At 39.6% G+C, this 19,640-nt stretch overlaps 1 protein-coding gene across 3 annotated transcripts; it reads left to right on the top strand.

Moving 5' to 3' along the window:
* The first annotated feature begins 403 nt into the window (after positions 1 to 403).
* On the top strand, positions 404 to 18,524 carry LOC100349694 (cytochrome P450 2C5). 3 transcript variants are annotated; one of them, XR_011382356.1, is made up of 10 exons: positions 404 to 668; positions 1,905 to 2,067; positions 2,258 to 2,407; positions 4,569 to 4,729; positions 6,234 to 6,410; positions 12,417 to 12,558; positions 15,185 to 15,372; positions 15,849 to 15,990; positions 16,331 to 16,523; positions 17,994 to 18,129. XR_011382356.1 is itself a non-coding variant. In XM_070057567.1 (9 exons), the coding sequence occupies exons 1-9, from the start codon at positions 501 to 503 to the stop codon at positions 16,348 to 16,350; spliced, it is 1,311 nt and encodes a 436-aa protein (XP_069913668.1). In that variant the 5' UTR covers positions 404 to 500; the 3' UTR covers positions 16,351 to 16,524. The 3 variants fall into 3 exon arrangements, 2 of the variants coding, with proteins under 2 accessions (XP_069913668.1, XP_051679391.1); XM_070057567.1 differs by lacking the exon at positions 17,994 to 18,129 and having other exon boundaries at positions 16,331 to 16,524; XM_051823431.2 differs by lacking the exon at positions 16,331 to 16,523 and having other exon boundaries at positions 406 to 668; positions 17,994 to 18,524.
* The last annotated feature ends 1,116 nt before the right edge of the window (positions 18,525 to 19,640 follow it).

Here is a 19,640-nt window from a genome sequence, read left to right as displayed (position 1 = left end):
AATATTTGAATAGTTGCTGTGAACATTGAGCACAGTGTCTTAGTTTCCAACATGTCTTCAAGATACAACAGTCACATGCATATATTATATACACACATTTTACATTGTTATACAAATGATAGCCTACTCTGATTTCTATCCAAGTCATAAACTCTGAACTATCATTAATCTGATACCCAGAATTTTGAGTAATTTTCATGCGTCATAAATTACTTCAGTGGTTCCTAATCATGTCAACAGATTGAACCCTTTTTATAAAAAAAAGAAAAAAACACAAAAACAACACCTGGGTCCAGCCCAGTAAAATGAAACTACAATTTCCAGAGTGGGTACTGGAAAGAAAGAATATTGCTAAAGAATATCTCATTTTTATCTCTGTCACGGAGACAAAGTCCACGTGGAAGTGTAAAGTGCATCTAGTTGCCTGAAACGTCAAAGAGGCACAGCCTGAATTAATTGGAGTGCTACAACACTTATCTCAGGAAGAAAAGAGCGCTTCAATGGATCCAGCTGTGGTCCTGGTGTTAGGTCTCTGTTGTTTACTTCTCCTTTCACTCTGGAAGCAGAATTCCTGGAGAGGGAAGCTCCCTCCTGGCCCCATTCCTTTACCCATCATTGGAAATATTCTCCAGATAGATGTTAAAGACTTCAGCAAATCCTTAGCCAATGTAAGTATTCATTCTGCTCCTCCTGGGACCTGCAAAGGGATAGTAGATTGACTTTACTTTTGTTTAAATAAAATTACTTCTGGATACACATTCTTAGATGATTATAAAACACAATACTCTCTGTAAACTTTGTTGTTTTGGCTACAATTTTCAGAAGTTGAGTAGAGAAACATTTAGATCCCCGTATGATAGAATCAAAATAACAAAGTGGCAAAAGTTGGGATTACTGCTGACCTTTGTTTTTTAGCCATTTGCCTGAGGGTAAGTGACAAGAGAAGTGTTTGTGATAGAAATTTCATTCAAGAAATCACCTATCATATTATCCATGTGTTTTATTCAGGATATACATGAACATTGAACTTCTCTGTAGAATCATAAAACTTGATATCACGCACAGGTTCTGGAGTAGTCTGAGTGAATGAAAGAAAGAAGTAAACATTCAGTGCCCAATTGGTGGCATCAGAATTCTCTTAGATTGTGGAAAAACTTGCTGTGTGTAGTCAAGAACGCTAGAGCATGGAAGAAAGTGTTCTTCCCTGAGATGCTGCTTACAATGACCTCACCCTCCCTGTATGGTACTAGCTCTATCCTTCTCCTCCTCCTCTTCTTTCCCTCCTCCTCCTCCTCCTCCTCCTCCTCCTCCTCCTCCTCTTTCTCTTTCTCCCTCCCCTCCCTCTCTCTCTTGCCCCTCCCCTCCCTCTCTCTCTTGCCCCTCCCCTTCTCTTTCTCCTTCTTCTTTTTTTAAAGATTTATATTATTTACTTGAAAGGCAGAGTGACAGAGAGAAAGGGATAAACAGAGAGAAAGAGGTCTTCCATCTGCTGTTGGACTCCCCAAATTGTTGCAATGGCCAGAGCTGCACCTGGCCATAATCAGTAGCCAGAACTCTTTCTTGTGCTCTCACGTGGGTGGTAGGCCTTTATTTACTGGTCACAGGTCAGTGGAAATGAATTTCAAAAATTTCAGACCCATTTCTTTATTTATAAAATAGGGAAAATACACTTGCTGAGTGTGTTGTTGGAGAATTAGCTGTAAACTGTATATCAACTGTCTGGGCCATGTATGGCACATCATAGGGTAATCATAGGTATAATAATCACTACCACATGTAAGTATAAATAGAAATAGCTGTGACAGAACAAAAACATAACATATATAATGATAATATCAGTCTGAATCAGACACATTATGTGGCTGACACATGCTTTTTTTGGTGACATTTGTGTCTCTCCTCAGTTCTCAGAACGCTATGGCCCCGTGTTCACTGTGTATCTGGGCATGAAGCCCACTGTGGTGCTGCATGGATACCAGGCAGTGAAGGAGGCCCTGGTTGATCTTGGAGAGGAGTTTGCTGGAAGAGGCAGTGTGCCTATGCTTGAAAAAGTTAATAAAGGCCTTGGTAAGTGTGTGTGTGTGTGTGTGTGTGTGTGTGTGTGTTAAACAGTGGTAATAGGGTGGAGTGGTTAGAAAACAGAGACTTAAAAAGCTCCTCAGACAGAACTTGGCCATCTGTGTGGCTGCCTCATGTCAGCTTCTTCCTACTTGCTGGGATCTCCCTCCTTCCTAGTTTCTGTTTCTCATTCTGGCAGGAATCATTTTCAGCAATGCAAACACATGGAAGGAGATGCGGCGCTTCTCGCTCATGACCCTGCGGAATTTCGGGATGGGGAAGAGGAGCATTGAGGACCGAGTTCAAGAGGAGGCCCGCTGCCTGGTGGAGGAGCTGAGAAAATCCAACGGTGGGTGACCCTTACCCCACATCACTCACCTCACACTGCACTCTGAATATGCTGCCCTGGGAAACCTCGCAGGCTGGGCGGAGCCTTCATCCTGAGGCCTGGTTGCTGCTCTGTGCTGTGTGTACAGCCTGGTTCTGTGTCTGGTGTGGGTAGAGTTCACTTAATACTCTTCAGTTCCAAGTCAGTTTCTATAATTTCCAATCAGAAATCATGAATATAAGTTTTGAGTGTGTTTTCTGAAAGAATTGAAGAGCAATGTTTTCCCCATAGTCTGAATGCTGTTACCTATCGCAGAACATTTCATGGTGGAAACTTGGCAAACGCATACGGTGGCATTGACCCATCAGCCTCTTATGGGGCAAGAACCGACCCTTGCGGGCGTTCACATCTGCATGCTCAGCTTCACTGACCTGTCTGAGGTTCCCCCAGGCCCGTGCCTAGTGCTGGACTGCAGTGGTGCTGTGTGTAGTTTAACTCCCTAGGCATATCCTAACGAACATTCCTGTACATTTTTATTGTCTATAATCACACTGTTTCAAAAAAATTGCTCATTGTTTCTTGTTGAGTACTACATCCTCTATTGATTTTTGAGTTTTCAGCAACGTATCCTGTAGCATAATTCTGTAAAATGCACAAATACATTTTCATAAAATGATTTTTTAACAATATTTTGGCAGTTAAAACAACAATTTTGTTGACTTTCCTGATGCAGAGAGGCTTTGTTTTCAGTTTTGTTTCTTTCCCCATGTTCCCTGGAGTTTGAGTGAGAAATTGTGCTCCCATTGTCAACTGTGCTACTCCATGAAGTGCTGTTCATGATGAATCTGATCTTTAATTCAGATTCCAAGTTAATTTATATTAAAGTTCTCTCTTCTGATAAGTGAAAACCTGAAAATCAGATTTTCTATGAATATCACACAATTGCCTTCACCAACATACACAAGCATACAGTCCCCAAGGCTTTCTAAATTATCCTCTACCTCATTGGGATAAAATAAAATTTTGTCTAAAATCTTCGAGCCCTTCAATGTTTCTATAATATTTTTAAAAAACCTGAGTGAAAGTAACTAACACAAATTTCTGTTTTCCTGCACTCTGACATGTATCCAGAATGCTTTCAATTCAATATACCTTTATGGAGAGTTGGTACATGTGAATATGGGGGATCCTTACAAATAAAGTATATTGATCATTTGATGTTAACAGTATCCCTGTGAGAGAGAGCCAGACACACACACACACACACACACACACAGAGAGAGAGAGAGAGAGAGAGAGAGAGAGAGAGAGATCACATCTACTGCTTCATACCCCAAATTCCCATAATGAATGGGGCCAGGGATGGACTGGAGCCAGAAGCTGAGTACTCAACTCGTGTCTCCCACATGAGTGGCAGGAATTCAACTGCCTGTGCCATCACCTGCTGCCTCTGTGAGTCTGAATTGTCAAGAAGTTAGGAGTTAGGAGTTAAGCCTAGTGCTGAACCCAGGCACTCCAGTTTGGAATTCACAGCATCTTTACTGGTATCATTCCCACTAGGTCAGTCACTTACCTCCACTGTTCAGTTTTTAGTCTTCTTTCTTGTATTAAATACATGCCTTCTGCTTTTAACCTTTCTTAATGCGTGCATTTACCTATATTCTCTGTCTTCACTTCCTCTGTACTGGTTTAACTGAAGACTTCAGTTTTCATTATTTGTATTATTCATTGTTTTACCTGTAAGAAGTTTCCATGTCCACACTATTTTCTGTTTTCCATTTCAGTGCTTTGTTGTCTACAGACCTTGCTGACAAAAGTGATTCTGGTTTGAAAACTTGAACTATTTTTGAGCATTTTTTCCTTGCCAAATAGCAGATCTCTTGTGTTTAAAGAGTGAATATTAGGGGCTGGCTCTGTGGTGCAGTGGGTTAAAGAGTGAATATTAAAGCAATAAATGTGAATTCCATATTGAAAATCTCATTATTTAGCTAGCTAGGTTGTAATGGGCAACTCAGGCTTACAATAAAGTGATGTGTTGATTTTATGTGTGACATTTTTTTTTTGCTACCCTAGGAATTTGTAGGCAAGACACTGCTTAAAATTTCTAAATTTTTATGAAGAAAAATAAAGTGCTTTATTGGTGTATTTTAATGACATTGTAAAATTGTTTTCAATTCTTCAGCCTCACCCTGTGATCCCACTTTTATCCTGGGCTGTGCTCCCTGCAATGTGATCTGCTCCATTATTTTCCATAATCGCTTTGATTATAAAGACAAGGATTTTCTTAAACTGATGGAAAGATTAAATGAAGATACTAAAATTCTGAGTTCTCCATGGTTGCAGGTTAGTGCAAAATCTTTTTCTTCCTGAGAATCCATGTATATTCGTTTAGCTGACATTTCCAAAGTTCTATTATATGGAGCAAGCTGTGAAATGAGTGTTTGGACATCACAGTCCCACCCAGAGCTTTATTCATCATTGAACAACTGGGGAGGATGACTGAACCATTCATTTACACATAGGAAAATGAACACTCAAATACTAGGCTGGCATTCAACTCCATTAGCTTCTTGCCAAGTGATTTTTCTACTAAACTCCAAGCCCTCTTTCTGCGAAGTCACTTTGGTTACTGACCAAATAATTTCTTATCAATCAAAGGATATCCAGCTCTCCCTTTTATTTGTTTACTTATTTGAAAGTCAGAGTCACAGAGAGAGAGAGAAGAGAGAGCGGGAGAGGGGGAGGAGAGGGGGAGGAGAGAGGGAGAAAGGGAAAGGAAGAGAGAGAGAGAGAGAGAATCTTTCATCTGTTGATTCATATTCTGAATGCCTAACCAGGCTGATGCCAGGAACCAGGGACTTATGTACTTGGGTCATCATATACTGTCTCTCAGGCTAATTAGTAGAAGGTAGATTGAAAGTGGACTCAAACCAGTGCACAAAATAGGATGCAGGCGTCCCAAGCAGCAGCTTTTCCATCACCACAATGTACTCATTTCCTATTATATTTCAGGTTTGTAGGGAAGGATTGATGTTAAAAGAGAGATTCATATTCATATACAAGAAGATTTTGTACTATAAAATGATGTGTGAGTTTAGGAAATGACTAATTTTTGATCCTCTGGTCAGATTTCTGTGTTTTAAATATTTATATAAACACAGAGAATTCCCACAGTTTACAGTAAAAATATTCAACTTAATGGACACCATAGTTTATCAATATTTATAGCCATAATTCCTAAGGCTTGGTATATAAATAAATATATATATATAATGTGTGTGTATATATACATGTGTACATATATGTTTTTAAAGATTTTATTTATTTATTTAAGAGGTAGAGTTACAGAGAGAGCAAGGGAGAGACAGAGAGAAAGGTCTTTCATTCACGGGTTCACTCCACAAATGGCTGCAATAGCCGGAGCTGAGCTAATATGAAGCCAGGAGCCAGCTTTTTTCAGTTCTCCCACATGGGTGCAGGGGCCCAACAACTTGCATCATCTTCCACTGCTTTCCTAGGCCATAAGCAGAGAGCTGAATTGGAAGAGTAGCAGCTGGTAAGTGAACTGGCCTCCATTTGGGATGCTGGTGCTTCAGCCAGAGGCTTAGCCTACTTTGTCAACAGTGCCAACCCCTAAATTAAACCTTTTGACTTTGAGATTTCCAGTTGGATTCCTGGAGATCCCCAAAGGATCTGTCTCTCATCTGCAGAGATAATAGCTAATGAGCCTTATTTGGCTTGTATGGAAAGTACTGTCAAGTTGTAAAATGATGCTAAACTTACTGTGCTATAGTGCCAGCCTTGCATATATATTTTTGATTTAACAAATTATTGTTTTCTCTTTTAGGTCTGCAATACTTTTCCTGCTCTCATTGATTATTTTCCAGGAATTCATAAGACCTTACTAAAAAATTCTGATTATACACGAAATTTTATTATGGAGAAAGTGAAAGAACACCAAGAATCACTGGATGTTAATGATCCTCGGGACTTTATTGATTGCTTCTTGATCAAAATGGAGCAGGTAAACTGTTCATAACATATCGTTATTTGGTTGCTTTTGCATATTGAGGCTCATCGAATAATCCTATATGTAAAAGGGATGTTTACATGGTCAGGATAGTTTGCCAAACACTTTACATATCTATTTTGTGATGAATCCCCAGTATCATAAAAATATTAGGATACTTCATATAAAGTTTCAGGAAATATGGCATTAAAAGGTAAGTTTATTTAGTGTAAGATTTGAAGTTCATGCATTTTCCCATCATGCACATTTTCATAAAATTTTTGAAGACTGGTGATATAAAATTAAATACCTGAGCCTTGTTCTTTAGATAAAAATGATCTAAAGAGAAACATATTTCACATCTCATGTGAAGAGGGAACATCTACACACATTAAAATGAGAAAATATCATGCTGTAATATGAAAATGGACATCACCATGGCACACAGCATAAGGGAAAGGGAAGCATAGCTTAACCTGGGTGAGCTTCCTGCTTATCCTGCAAATTGAAATAGACCTTTAGAAACCTGCAGTGGTGGACAGGGGAAGGAATTTCAAATGGGATGAGTGAGTGGTCTATGTGGAGGTGCTTAGGTGTGCAGTGGGACAGAGTAGGTGCAAGAAATAGACTTAATTGATGCTAGCAATCATGGAGTTAGAGATTGGTGTCCATAAGGCAACCTGCAGGCTTGCATCATGTCGTCACTGCACTGTTTGTTGACAAGGCTATTTTTTCCCCATTGAATTACTTTGGAACCCTGGCCAAAAGGCATTTGACCCTAAGTATGTGTTTATGGGGTGTCAGTAGAATTCCATGGATCTATGAGTCTGTCCTCATGCCAGTAGTATCATCTTGAATTTGTAATTACTGTAGCTTTATATCAAGTTTTCAAGTTGAGGAGTGTGAGTCCTCCAACTTGGTGTTTCTTTTTCAAAACTGTTTTGGCTATTTTAAGTCATTTGAATTTTAATATAAATTTTAGCATAAGCTTGTAAATTTCAACAAAGAAGCCAGTGGATATTTAGAGAGATTGCATTAAATCCATAGATCTATTTAGTTACGTCATTTAAAGACTGAGGGGAAATTCACATGACATAAAAGGAAGCACTTTAAAGTTCACAGTAGTATTAATTAGTGTATTCCCAACACTGTGCAAGCACCAACTCTCTCTATTTTCTTTCTTTTTTTTAAAGATTTATTTATTTACTTGAAAGTCAGAGTTACATAGAGAGAGGAGAGGAAGAGAGAGAGAGAGAGAGAGAGAGAGGTCTTCCATCCGCTGGTTCACTTCTCAATTGGCTGCAATGGCCAGAGCTGAGCCGATCCAAAGGCAGGAGCCAGGAGCTTCTTCTGGGTCTCCCACGCAGGTGTAGTAGCCCAAGGACTTGGGCCATCTTCTACTTTTAAAATAAAGAAATTTAAAATTAGCTGCATAAAATTTTGGAATGTTTTCAGTTTTTATTTGCTCAAACATTTTTCTAGAATTTTTTCTCTTTACTCTTTTCTGGATATCCATAATGTGCATGTTGGAACATTTGAGGGAATTCAAATGAGAGATGAGGCCCCTCATCTCTCTCCAGTTTTCTTTCCTCCTTTTTCTTTATCACTCTCAGGGTGGGCAATTTAAGTTGTCCAGACTTTATGTTTGCTGTTTATGTCTTCTACTTGGTCAAGTCTGCTGTTAACTCATCTGGCAATTTTTTTTTTTATCTTTTAACTGCTGTATTTTTAGTTCCAGAATTTCTTTTTTCTTCTGTAGTTTCTCATTATTGATATACTCAACCTTTTCACACATTTGTCCTATATTGTATTTCATTCTTTATATATAGTTGTTACAGAAACCTGGGGTGGGAAAACTCCCTTCGTTCAAACAGGCACCAGAGACAGTGGAGGATCCGTGTAGTTTATTAATGCCAGTGGGCTCAGCTGGAATCATTCCCTTGAGAACTGAGCAATGATCCCAAGTTTCTTACAATATTTATAGGTTCATCAGCATCATACATCAAACCTTAGCTATTACAGCATTGGTGGGTTTAAATTGCAGCCAATATGATTTAGAACTACACTTCCAGTAGTGGATGGGTCAAGTATGTTTGTAAAAGAGATACCAGGGGCAAACTTATTAGGACAGATCTATGACTGGAGTTTACAGAAGCAGAACTCAAGACATCTTCTCTCCCCAGACAAGACAACAGTGGGCAGCTGTTTCACTAGTTAACTAGGAGAAGCCATTTTTCAAGGTTTGTGTGTGTCTGTGTGTGTGTGTTGGGGGGGGGTGTCTGTTTTTCATTCTTTGTCTCTGGCTGTGGCTGTATTTCCTCTACATAGTTTCCTTAAGCTCTCTGGATATATTAGACATTTAACTTAAAGATTTTATCACAAGTCCAATGTTTTGATTTCACAGGAACGACTTCTGGAAAATAATTTAAAGAAAATTTTAATGCCCCTGGAGAAGTGGCTTGAGCAGACAGGATTGAAACAATGGCCACCCTGTCAGCAATCAAAAGGCACAGCCTCTTATTTGTAATGGAAAATGTCCCTATTGCCCAGCCAGGGTTAGGAAAGCTAGACAGCAACACAGTACACGGTATCCAAATTGCCTGCCAGAGCTGAGGTGTAAGGAATGGTGGCCTCTACTTACATGTGAGATGCCACATTGGTGAATTGTAGCTGGTACTTTCTTCATCAAGTACTGCTGCGAGTGTTTGATTAGATTCCTGAGGCCTGAAGCAGCTTCTTCTGACTGATCATCCAAGGTCATTGAGTTGTTTTTTCCTGGAGGGGCTGATTCCTGAAATTGCTGATCATCTTTGTGACATTGCTCCAGAATGATCATCATAGCAACATTCGTGCTTTAATCTATGATATGGAATGTCTCTCCCTTTACTAAGGTTTTCTTTAAGTTCTTTCATTATTGTTTCATAAAGTGAAGTTCAATTGTGAAAGGCTATGTGCTGGTAACCACTAAATCTAAATCCAATTCGAAAGAAGGATATATTAGTATTGGTTTATGAGCACACTGGGTTTCTTACCAATTTGAGAGTAATCATAATGATGAAATTAGAAAACTGTATGAAGGTGATATTGACAAGCAATATGACTATTTTTGTCTGGTAAATACATGTGTTGTTGGGTTTGTTTTCAGGGTGTCGATTAGATGACACTGGACATGACCCAGGTCATCTAGATGTTATAAAAACATTATGAATGTGATGCTGATTTAGGGACTGGTTAGAAAACTATATCTGTATTTATATGTGTATCTATATATTATCTATCTATCTATCTATCTATCTATCTATCTAACAATCCTCTGTTCTCAACGTTTAAAATTTCCCTTATTGTCATTTCTCCCTCATATAATCTTTCCTTTTCATTTTTAAAAAAGATTTTCTTTATTTATTTGAGAGGTAGAATTACAGACAGTGAGAGGGAGAGACAGAAAGATCTTCCTTCTACTGATTGACTCCCCAAATGGCTGCAATATTCAGAACTGGGCCAACCCAAAGCTGGGAGCCTGGAACTTCTTCTGGGTCTCCCATATAGGTGAAGGGGCACAAGGACTTGGGCCATCTTCCACTGCTTTCCCAGGCTATAGCAGGGAGCTAGATAGGAAGTGGAGCAGCCTGGACTCTAAATGGTGCCTATATGGGATGCTGGCACCGCAGGCAGAAGAGTAACCCGCCGTGCCACAGCGCTGGCCCCAGTCTTTTCAATACTAAACAAAACTCAAGACTCTTTGTCAATGGCTTTCTCTCTCCTAACTTCCAGTGTGTGAGAAGTTCATTTAGTTAGTCCCTTAGTCATAGCATCTGTATTACTGCATTTATCCATTTGAATGGCAGAGTTACAGAGAGGCAGAGGCAGAGAGAGAAGTCTTCCCTCCACTGGTTTCCTTCTCAGATGGCAGCAATGGTTGGAGCTGAGCCTATCTGAAGCCAGGAGCCAGGAGCTTCCTCCAGATCTCCCACATGGGTGCATTTTATCTGTAGGGAGAGTTTGTGTCTCAGAACTTTGTCTTCATGACCACAGTCGCTTCAATTTGTACGTTCCCACTCATTTCTGCACTTGTCCCCTGGACCACAGTGCCCATTGCCTTCCATCTGGACACAATAGTGCTGACTTCATCTTGTCTTGATGAACCCATTTTCTTTCTTTTTTTTTATTTATTTATTTTTATTTATTTTTAATTTATTTAATGAGCATAAATTTCCAAAGTACAGCTTATGGACCACAATAGCCTCCTCCCCCCACCCCGTGTCTTCCCTCCCATCCACAACGCTCCCCTCTCCCACTCCCTCTTCCCTTCCCCTTCACATCACAATTAATTTTCAATTATCTTTATATACAGAAGATCAATTTAGCGTATGTTAAGTAAAGATTACCACATTTTGCTCCCACACAGAAACATAAAGTGTAAAATACTATTTGAGTACTAGTTATAGCATTAATTAAACACCTAAGAGTAATTGTGTATTAATTACAGAGCTCAACCAATAGTTTTAAGTAGACTATAAAACGCATCTTTTGCATTGTTGTGGCTTCCCCCCGACCTCCCTCCCTCCCGTGGCCCTCCCCTCACCCACTTCCTCTCCCCTCTTCCCCCTTTGATGAACCCATTTTCATTCTGGGTTTTGTTGTCATATTTTCTTTTTGCACAATTGAATTTCATAATGAGTCTGCAGATAATATTGAATCCATATCAGAGTTTGAAAGGAGAATTGCAAATTCTTGATTAGGGCTTGTAATATATTTCATGACATGCTGCTAATTTACTAGTATATTAATGATTAAGATTATGCTTGTGTACAAATAACAGAAATCTAATTAGTAATGGCTTAAACTAAAAGTGAGTTTATTTACCCCAAATACAGGGTTTCTCAGGTTGGGTGAGTCTTGCAATAATAGACACAAAGCATTAAAGTTGCCTTCCATTTTTCGTTGCCATATTTAGGACATAGACCTTCATTTGCATGACTAAATCCTTCTGTCCCAAGATGTCAATTTTGCTTCAATTTTTTTTATTTATCTGACAGGTAGAGTTATAGACAGTGAGAGAAAGAGACAGAGAGAAAGATCTTCCTTCTGTTGAACACTCCTCAGATGACCGCTATGACCGGCGCTGTGCTGATCTGAAGCCAGGAGCCAGGAGTTTCTTCCTGGTCTCCCATACAGGTGCAGGGGCCCAAGTACTTGGGCCATCCTCCATTGCCCTCCCTGGCCACAGCAGAGAGCTGGACTGGAAGAGGAGCAACCGGGACTAAAACCCCAGTGCCCATATGGGATGCTGGCACTGCAGGCAGAGGATTAACCAAGTGAGCCATGGCGCTGGCCCCTTTTGTATTGTTTTGTTTTTTAAGATTCATTTATCCATTTTGAATGGCAGAGTTACAGAGAGGCAGAGGCAGAGAGAGAGAGAGAGAGAAGTCTTCCCTCCACTGGTTTACTCCCCAGATGGCTGCAATGGCTGGAGCTGAGCCTATTTGAAGCCAGGAGCCAGGAGCTTCCTCCGGATCTCCCACATGGGTGCAGAGGCCCAAGGACTTGGACCACCTTCTACTGCTTTCCCAGGCCATAGCAGAGAGCTGGATTGGAAGAGGAACAACTGGGACTGAAACCGGTGCCCACATGGGATGCTGGAATCCCTAGGTGGTGGCTTCACCCGCTATGCCACAGTGCCTGCCCCCTTCAACAGTGTTTTGAATAAGAAGGAGGAAATAGCAGAAGTGGTACCACTAGTCTTCTGCTTATATCCTTTTGTGAAAGAAATGTCATGCATGGCAAAACTAGCTAGTCTCATAAATGGACTTTTTAGCCAATCAAGAAATAAGAGGGTAGTAAATCATGTTTGAGGTCAAATTTTCTATAGTCTCTACCATATTCTATAATATTTTTTTCCTAATATTGCATTTTCAGATTTCTCTGTTAGGTATCTTCTTTAAAAAAAGTGAGTTATTTTGGATTAACTCTAATAAAATACATAGGCAAATAATTTGTCAAATTGCATCAAATCATTTCCAGGAAAAGCACAACCAGCAGTTGGAGTTCACTTTTGAAAGCTTGGTAACCACTGTGTGTGATTTGTTTGGAGCTGGGACTGAAACAACAAGCACAACGCTGAGATACTCCCTCCTGCTCCTGCTGAAGCACCCCGAGGTTGCAGGTACGACTCAGTGAGGAGCAAAGTGGATTCAGGAGAGAAGCTGGGGAGCCGTGGCTACAGTCCTCCACCTGGTTTGTCCTCACTGTTTAAACTCTGGCAACAGCTGTCCTCTATCGAGATATAGCGATATAGCGATAGGCCAACGTTGTACAATGCAGGAGGATATCTGAAAGAAGTGGAGACAGCATGGCAGGAGGAAGAGCAGTGAAGCTCTGGGGCAGTGTCTGGATCTCATGGTTGGAGATGTGTGGCAGGCACAATAGCAGAAATTGGCCTGGGATTGCATTTTTAGATAATAAAAAGCCCCCTTGAACAACAGGTATGTTCTTATAGCCACGCTTCCTGATTCTGACAAGTCAGTGCTCTAATGCTAGGACAGGTGCAAAGAAACTTTTTATTGAAGCACAATTGGTGATTTAGTGAGCCTCCCTGAGTTATTTCCATTCTGGGAAGTATTCTGAAAATTTAGATGTGTAACACGGGTGTTTCCTTTTAGACAAAAGATGCACCTAAAGGAACTTTATTACTACACAAGTCTATTTTCCTAAATCTGGTGTTGGAAAAAAATAGGAATTGTGGCAGGGTTGTCAACAATTTTATGTTTTGCAAACCACTTTATTTAGAAATTTACCAAGAAGAAGTTCTGGTTTGTAGCGGGTAAGAAGCACACTTTTCTTCCTTGTTTCTTGCTTCCATTTAAAGGAGAATTATGTAATTATAAATGAGAATTAGTCCTTTAAAAGTAGAGAGAGGTGAGTACAGGAAATAGCTAAGAATTCTCAACCAAATTCCTGAAACTCCCAAAGCAGATGGAGGGGTTATGATTAACCGGGCAGAGAGAAACAGGTTGCAACCCAGGTGTCAACAGAAGAAAAATCATCAAGAAAGAGAGCTAGTTTATGTCCCTGCACTGCCTGAAGGGTCAGGATTTGAAACCCTGGGTGTCAAAGAGGGTAGAGAAGGGGCTGAGAAAGGAGGCTGTCCCTGTCCCCGTTCCCCCACAACTCACCCTATCAGGTAACTGACGTTCCATCAGGAGAAAGGGGGTCTCAGTCTCTGTGGAAACTGAACTCAGGAAGTCCTGCACTTGGGGCAGAGTTTTGAGGTGCCAGCTGCAAAGGGAGGTTTGGCGACTACTGGAATTCTGAGACTCTTGTTCTCTGCTTCTCCCTTCCTGAAATTCGCCAACCAGATACATCCTTCAGGGAATGAATAGTTGTAGAGAGAAAGCTTCGTATTTGGTCATCTTGATAGAATCTTATCTACAAGTGTCCAGCAAAGTAAATGAAATAGAAAGGTCCACTCAAGACACAAGGTAATGGAGTTTCAGAAGATGCAGGTTAAAGGGGGAAAATCAACCATTTTCAGAGAGATATAAAAGGTCACATATCATAGGCCAGGATTCAGAACAGCACTACAATTCTCATGAGGAACTATTATCTCATTAATACAAAAAGGGTATCTTTAAACCTTCATGCTTGTAAAAAAAATTACTTATCCCCCTTCTCATAAAAATACAGGAGGACGTTTTCTATCCAAATGTCTGAAACCAAGTGAGAAGCCATGGGGTCTAGGAATTGAGAATTCACCCAGGAGGATGGGGGTAAAAGGGAGATGCTGGTACCAGGCTCTGGAGATAACCACTTCAGAGTAGACCAGGTGGATAGGCAGATGTGAGTGGAGACATCAAGTACAAGAAAGAAGTGATCAATAATCTGAGGTTTTCCAATACAAGACAATTATTATTACAAGTTAGAAACATCTACTTGAGCATTGGGAAATAATTTTAGTTAGGAGGGGAAATTAAAAAATGGTGACAAAGTTAAGTCAGAGAAAGTAATAAAAACCAAACATGAAGTTATCTTACCAGAGAACTATATTTACATGGTCAGAATGAGGAAAACAATGAACCTTGTTATAACCAAATTGTGTGGTCTAAATATATATTGATAAATGGAGTGGGAGCTGTGTTCATGGTTGTGTAACTGTTGGTGGGTGTGTCTATATAGAGGATGGAAATAGAGATGGAGATGAAAATTCTTATCTCTTTTACCAGAAAATCATTAAATATTATCTACAATTGATAAGTAAGAATTAGTCATTTTTAGAGAAATATGATTATAAATTCCAGGAGAAGCTACAAAAATGTTCAAACTGGCTGCATTTGGGAAATAGAAGGATGATAAGAGTACTGTTGTAAATATAAACACACTCCAAGCTATGCAACACACACACTTTCCAAAACATGCATATAACCATTGGTATATAAATTTAGCCACACACATTACTTTAAATTTAGTATTTGATTTCTTTTATTTCTGCAAAGAAAATGGTTTCTTGACTCAATTATATTATTTATTTGTTGAAGCATTTTATTGCTTCTATTTATGTTAGTTATCATATGTACCATTTTTAGGGACTGCATGTACCAATATATCATAATGCCTAGTTTTTAAGAGAGTTGTCCTTGCCTATATTATGAGAACTCTCTTTATACTTACAGTTGTCCTTTTAGGCATATAGCTTATAGTTTTGTTGAGATAGCTTCATTATGGTTGATCAAATCTTAAATTATTATGAAAAATGTGCAAACCTTCCTTTTTACTTTTTACTTGTGTTTTACCAGCTAAAGTGCAGGAGGAGATTGAGTGTGTGATTGGCAGGCACCGGAGCCCCTGCATGCAGGACAGGAGCCGCATGCCCTACACGGATGCTGTGATACATGAGATCCAGAGATACATTGACCTCATTCCCACTAACCTGCCCCATGCAGTGACCAGAGACATTAAATTCAGAAACTACTTTATCCCCAAGGTAATTTGATGGTATCGATTCATAGATTTAAGTCCTTGATCAATCCTGAGTGGATTTTTGTGGATAGTATAAGGTAGGGATCTTGTTTCATATTTATGCACTCAGAGATCCAGTTTTCCCAGCACCATTTGTTGAAGAGATTGTCCTTGCTCCAGGGATTGATTTTAATTCCTTTGTCAAAGATAAGTTGGTTGTAGATGTGTAGATTGAATTCTGGAGTTTCTGTTCTATTTCATTGATCTACACATCTTTTTTTTTTCTTTTTTTTTTTGCCAGTACTAGGCTGTTTTAGTTATAACTGCCTGTAGTATGTCTTGAAATCTGGTACTGTGATGCTTCCAGCTTTGTTTTTGTTGTATAAGATTGCTTTAGCTTTTCGGAGTCTCTTGTGTTTCCATATGCATTTCAGCATTATTTTTTTCCTCCAGCTCAATGACCTCTTTATTACTTGGTTTATCTGTGTCTGTTTTATTCAGGGAACGAACATCATAACATCACTGACATCCGTGCTACATGATGAAAAAGAATTTCCTAACCCAAAGGTATTTGACCCTGGACACTTTCTGGATGAGAGTGGCAACTTTAAGAAGAGTGACTACTTCATGCCTTTCTCAGCAGGTAATGAAATACATTTCTAAGGCAACTTCAGGAGACAAGATAACATTTTGTTAAGATTTATTTATTTATTTGAAAGGCAGAGTTACAGAGAGAGAGGGAAGAGAAACAGAGATCCAGAGAGATCTTCCATCCCCTTCCCAAACAGCCACAACAGCCAAAGGAGGGCTAGGCCAGGCTGAAGCCAGGAAATAAGAACTCTATCTGAGTCTCCCATCAAACAGTTGGAATCTAAGCACTTGATCCATTCTGCACTGCTTTCCCAAGTGCATTAACAGGGAGCTGGACTAGACGTGAAGAAGCCAGATGCCAACAAGTTTTTTTTTTTTCCATTGGAGACCAGCATGTCAGGCAGTGGCTTAACTCCCCTCATCACAATGCTGGCACCAAGAGGAAGATAACTTCTTGAGTTCAGCTGGAACTTACATGGTGCCTCCTCGGGAGCTGGTGGATTTTCTCTGTGTCCATGATTAAAAGCAGGACCCCTGATGCCCATGAACTTTCCTTAATTGTGGTGCAGCTTCACTACTGACAAGGTTAGTAGGACTCAGGGGTATTGACTCATTTCTTTCCATGTTTAGAAAGCTAAAATATAGGATGATGGAAATCCTCCCCTGGATGCATAACTGTGGTACCTGAGAGTGCTTTCCAGAAGGTGAAACTGATTAAGATTTTCCTCATACTCCATGATAAAGATATTTAACTGCACAACTTCACTGAATGTCTTCTATGTGGTGTCCCTCACCCTGCAGTGTTGCATACAGAGATTAAAGTATACACAAGCACTGAACACCACTCAAGTGCCTCACATGAAGTTAGAGAACCATTTGAGTAAATGTATCATTGTATTTCAGTGTGATTAGTGCTGTGAGAGAGGAATTCATAGTCTGTAGGGGATAGGAGGAAGTGTATGGGGGAAAGCTACTTAAGTCTTGCTCTGTCATACACCACTGTGAGGCATGGAACGGAGTAAACAGCATTGTAATAGCAGAAATGACATTTCATCTGTCACAAAAGAGGCAGAGGGAATGGGAAGAAGAAAAGGCAGCAATCATTAAGGAAAAAACAGATCAAAGGATCACGATGGTTGCTCTGGTTAAAACTTTTACCAAATAACCATGAACACAGGGAACCATCAGCAATTTGGCAGGATACCCTGCGGTGATTCCAGAACACCCTGCTCTTCCTCTGATCATTGTATATATCTTGGATAGTGGATCTACACTCACCACTTCAACTTGTGTGTTCTCCTTGGCCATGGAATCTCTTTTCTTAATTTTTATGACCTTTGAAGTCTATCTCATAGATGGCACTGATGATACCATGTCAATATCAGAGACTTCTTTCAAGATTTACATTTCAGTCCAAAAGAAAAGAGAGAATTATGATTCTAGGTGATTCATGCTTCAATGAAAGCATGAATATGATGTTGTGGATCCATGTAGAGGGCAAGAATTTTTAATCTGAGTGATCATAAAGCATGTAAAAAGAAAAGAAAACTTGATTTGAGTCCTGAGTGAAGCATAAGGAGACTATTCTTTTTTCAGTAAGAAAGAACAGTATAATGCAAAACTTGAAACTTGATTGTGCATCAGAGATTGATGAAAAATGTGTATAGCCAGATTTAAGAAGAGAGGGTGTGTGGGAATTGGATATCAGATGAAGAACAGAAAAGCAAACGATGTTGGGGGTTCTAAAAAATGCATGGAAATTTGAAATGTCAAATAAGCAGTGATCATGTAAAAATTACTAACAGCTGATTCACAATGGAGTGGATGCTCAATAAATATTTATTAACTGGTGTTTGTTAAGATCAGATATTAGATGGAGAGCAAGTGTGTCTGACCTTGTTCATTTGTCTATATACAGCTTTTCAAACATCCATCCATCCACCCATCCATCCATCAGTAACTGAATGTTTGCTTTGTAGCACTTACAAACACAGTGTTTATTGCCCTGACAGCTATACACTGGAAGTGATCACCTGCTGTATTTGTTATTTTCAGGAAAAAGGAGTTGTGTGGGAGAGGCCCTGGCCCGCATGGAGCTGTTTTTGTTCCTGACCTCCATTTTGCAGAGCTTTAAACTGAAATCTCTGGTTGAGCCAAAGGACCTGGACATCACTGCAGTTGTCAATGGATTAATTTCTCTGCCACCTTCGTACCAGCTCTGCTTCATTCCTGTTTGAAAGGAGACAAACTGGCTACCACTGTGCTGTTTTCTGCAACTCCCTCTCCTCAGAGGTGTGTCAATCCCTTCCTCTATCAGTGACACCCTCTCTAACTTCTCTCACATCTTACTATTCCCTCAAATCAAGTGAACACACAACTGCTCTTAAGGGAATTTTGTAGGGTCATTTCATGAGAACATCTGCTATTCTCTATTCTGCAACATGTACACTGATTTCCACATTTGCTAATGCTTATCAATGCTGCTTTACCAAATATTATCATTGTAAAACAGAAACAAATATTTAAATATGACAATTTAGACTTGTAATTCGGTCTCTATGTTTTAAATTAAAAAAATACTAATCCTAGAGTCAGTTTTCTGTATTCTCTTTTGTGCATCAAGCTGGTAAGAAATAAAAAAAATAGAGTCCCAAAAGGTCATACCCATCTTCATAATGACAAGCAGAAAGAGGAATGAAAGGGAGGAACGTAAAAAGCTGTCATGTCTGAGTGTCACGAAGAGTTGTTGGAAGTGTGGTTTCAGAAGACAGAAACTATTTTTTTAAGATTTATTTATTTATTTGAAACAGTTACAGAGACAGAAGGTGGGGGAGAGGCAGCTTGGAGGGAGAGAGAGAGAGAGAGAGAGAGAGAGAGAGAGAGTTGTTTTATCCATCAGTTTACTTTCCAAATGGCCATGATGGCTAGGGGTTAGCCAGGAGCTTCATCCAGGTCTCCCACGTGGGTGGCAGGGATACAAGCACTGGGGCCATCTTCTACTGCTTTTCCTGGGCCATTAGCAGAGAACTGGATTGTTCCAATTTTTAGTATATGTGCTGCCGAAGCGAGCACACAGAGAACCAGATTGGAAGCGGGACAAGAAGCTGCAATACAAACCAGTGCTCACATGGGATGCCAGGAGTGCAGGCAGTGGCTTTTCCTGCCACACCACAATGCAGGACCCTGAAAGAAACTATCCTTAGAGCAGTTCTAACCAGTAGAGAAAGTTGAGAAGATCTCTTGAAGCAAAAACAGCATTAGGTTTTACAATTGATGTTCCTTCTTGGTGCTACTGTGAACATAGTATACAAATTTGGAATATTATTTTACTCCCTATTTCCAGTTTAAAGTCAATGATACATGTGCACTGATGTATTGCTGATCATATGTTCTGAGTGCTATTTTCTGTAACAAGATCAAAATCCATGGAAAGCCTTTTCTACTATTTTTTTTTTTATAATCGACCATGTTGTTTTACACTAAACATAATTTTTATGGTAACTTTGGGTATGACCTTAAATTAATCAACCTCATTTCCTCTCCAAACCAAAGGTAACTAAAAATCAAAATCACCTCAAATTGTAATCAGATTCTTTCGTTTCTTCTGTATATGAAATTAGAAGTGGCATCACTCATGACCCTTTCTGAGCTGATCTCCCAGAAAAAGCCACTTTGTCCTGCATTTTAAAGCTAATATTTATT

The sequence above is a fragment of the Oryctolagus cuniculus genome, chromosome 15 (assembly GCF_964237555.1).
Source record: "Oryctolagus cuniculus chromosome 15, mOryCun1.1, whole genome shotgun sequence".
Classification (NCBI taxonomy): Eukaryota; Metazoa; Chordata; class Mammalia; order Lagomorpha; family Leporidae; genus Oryctolagus; species Oryctolagus cuniculus.
This window is presented reverse-complemented; position numbering and strand designations above follow the sequence as displayed.

Excerpts from the sequence above, each read along its gene's own strand:
- LOC100349694 (XM_051823431.2), top strand. The coding sequence starts at position 501 with ATGGATCCAGCTGTGGTCCTGGTGTTAGGTCTCTGTTGTTTACTTCTC. Across the intron at positions 2,408-4,568 it reads GGAGCTGAGAAAATCCAACG|CCTCACCCTGTGATCCCACT; the intron begins GTGGGTGACCCT and ends TCAATTCTTCAG. Across the intron at positions 4,730-6,233 it reads TGAGTTCTCCATGGTTGCAG|GTCTGCAATACTTTTCCTGC; the intron begins GTTAGTGCAAAA and ends TTTCTCTTTTAG.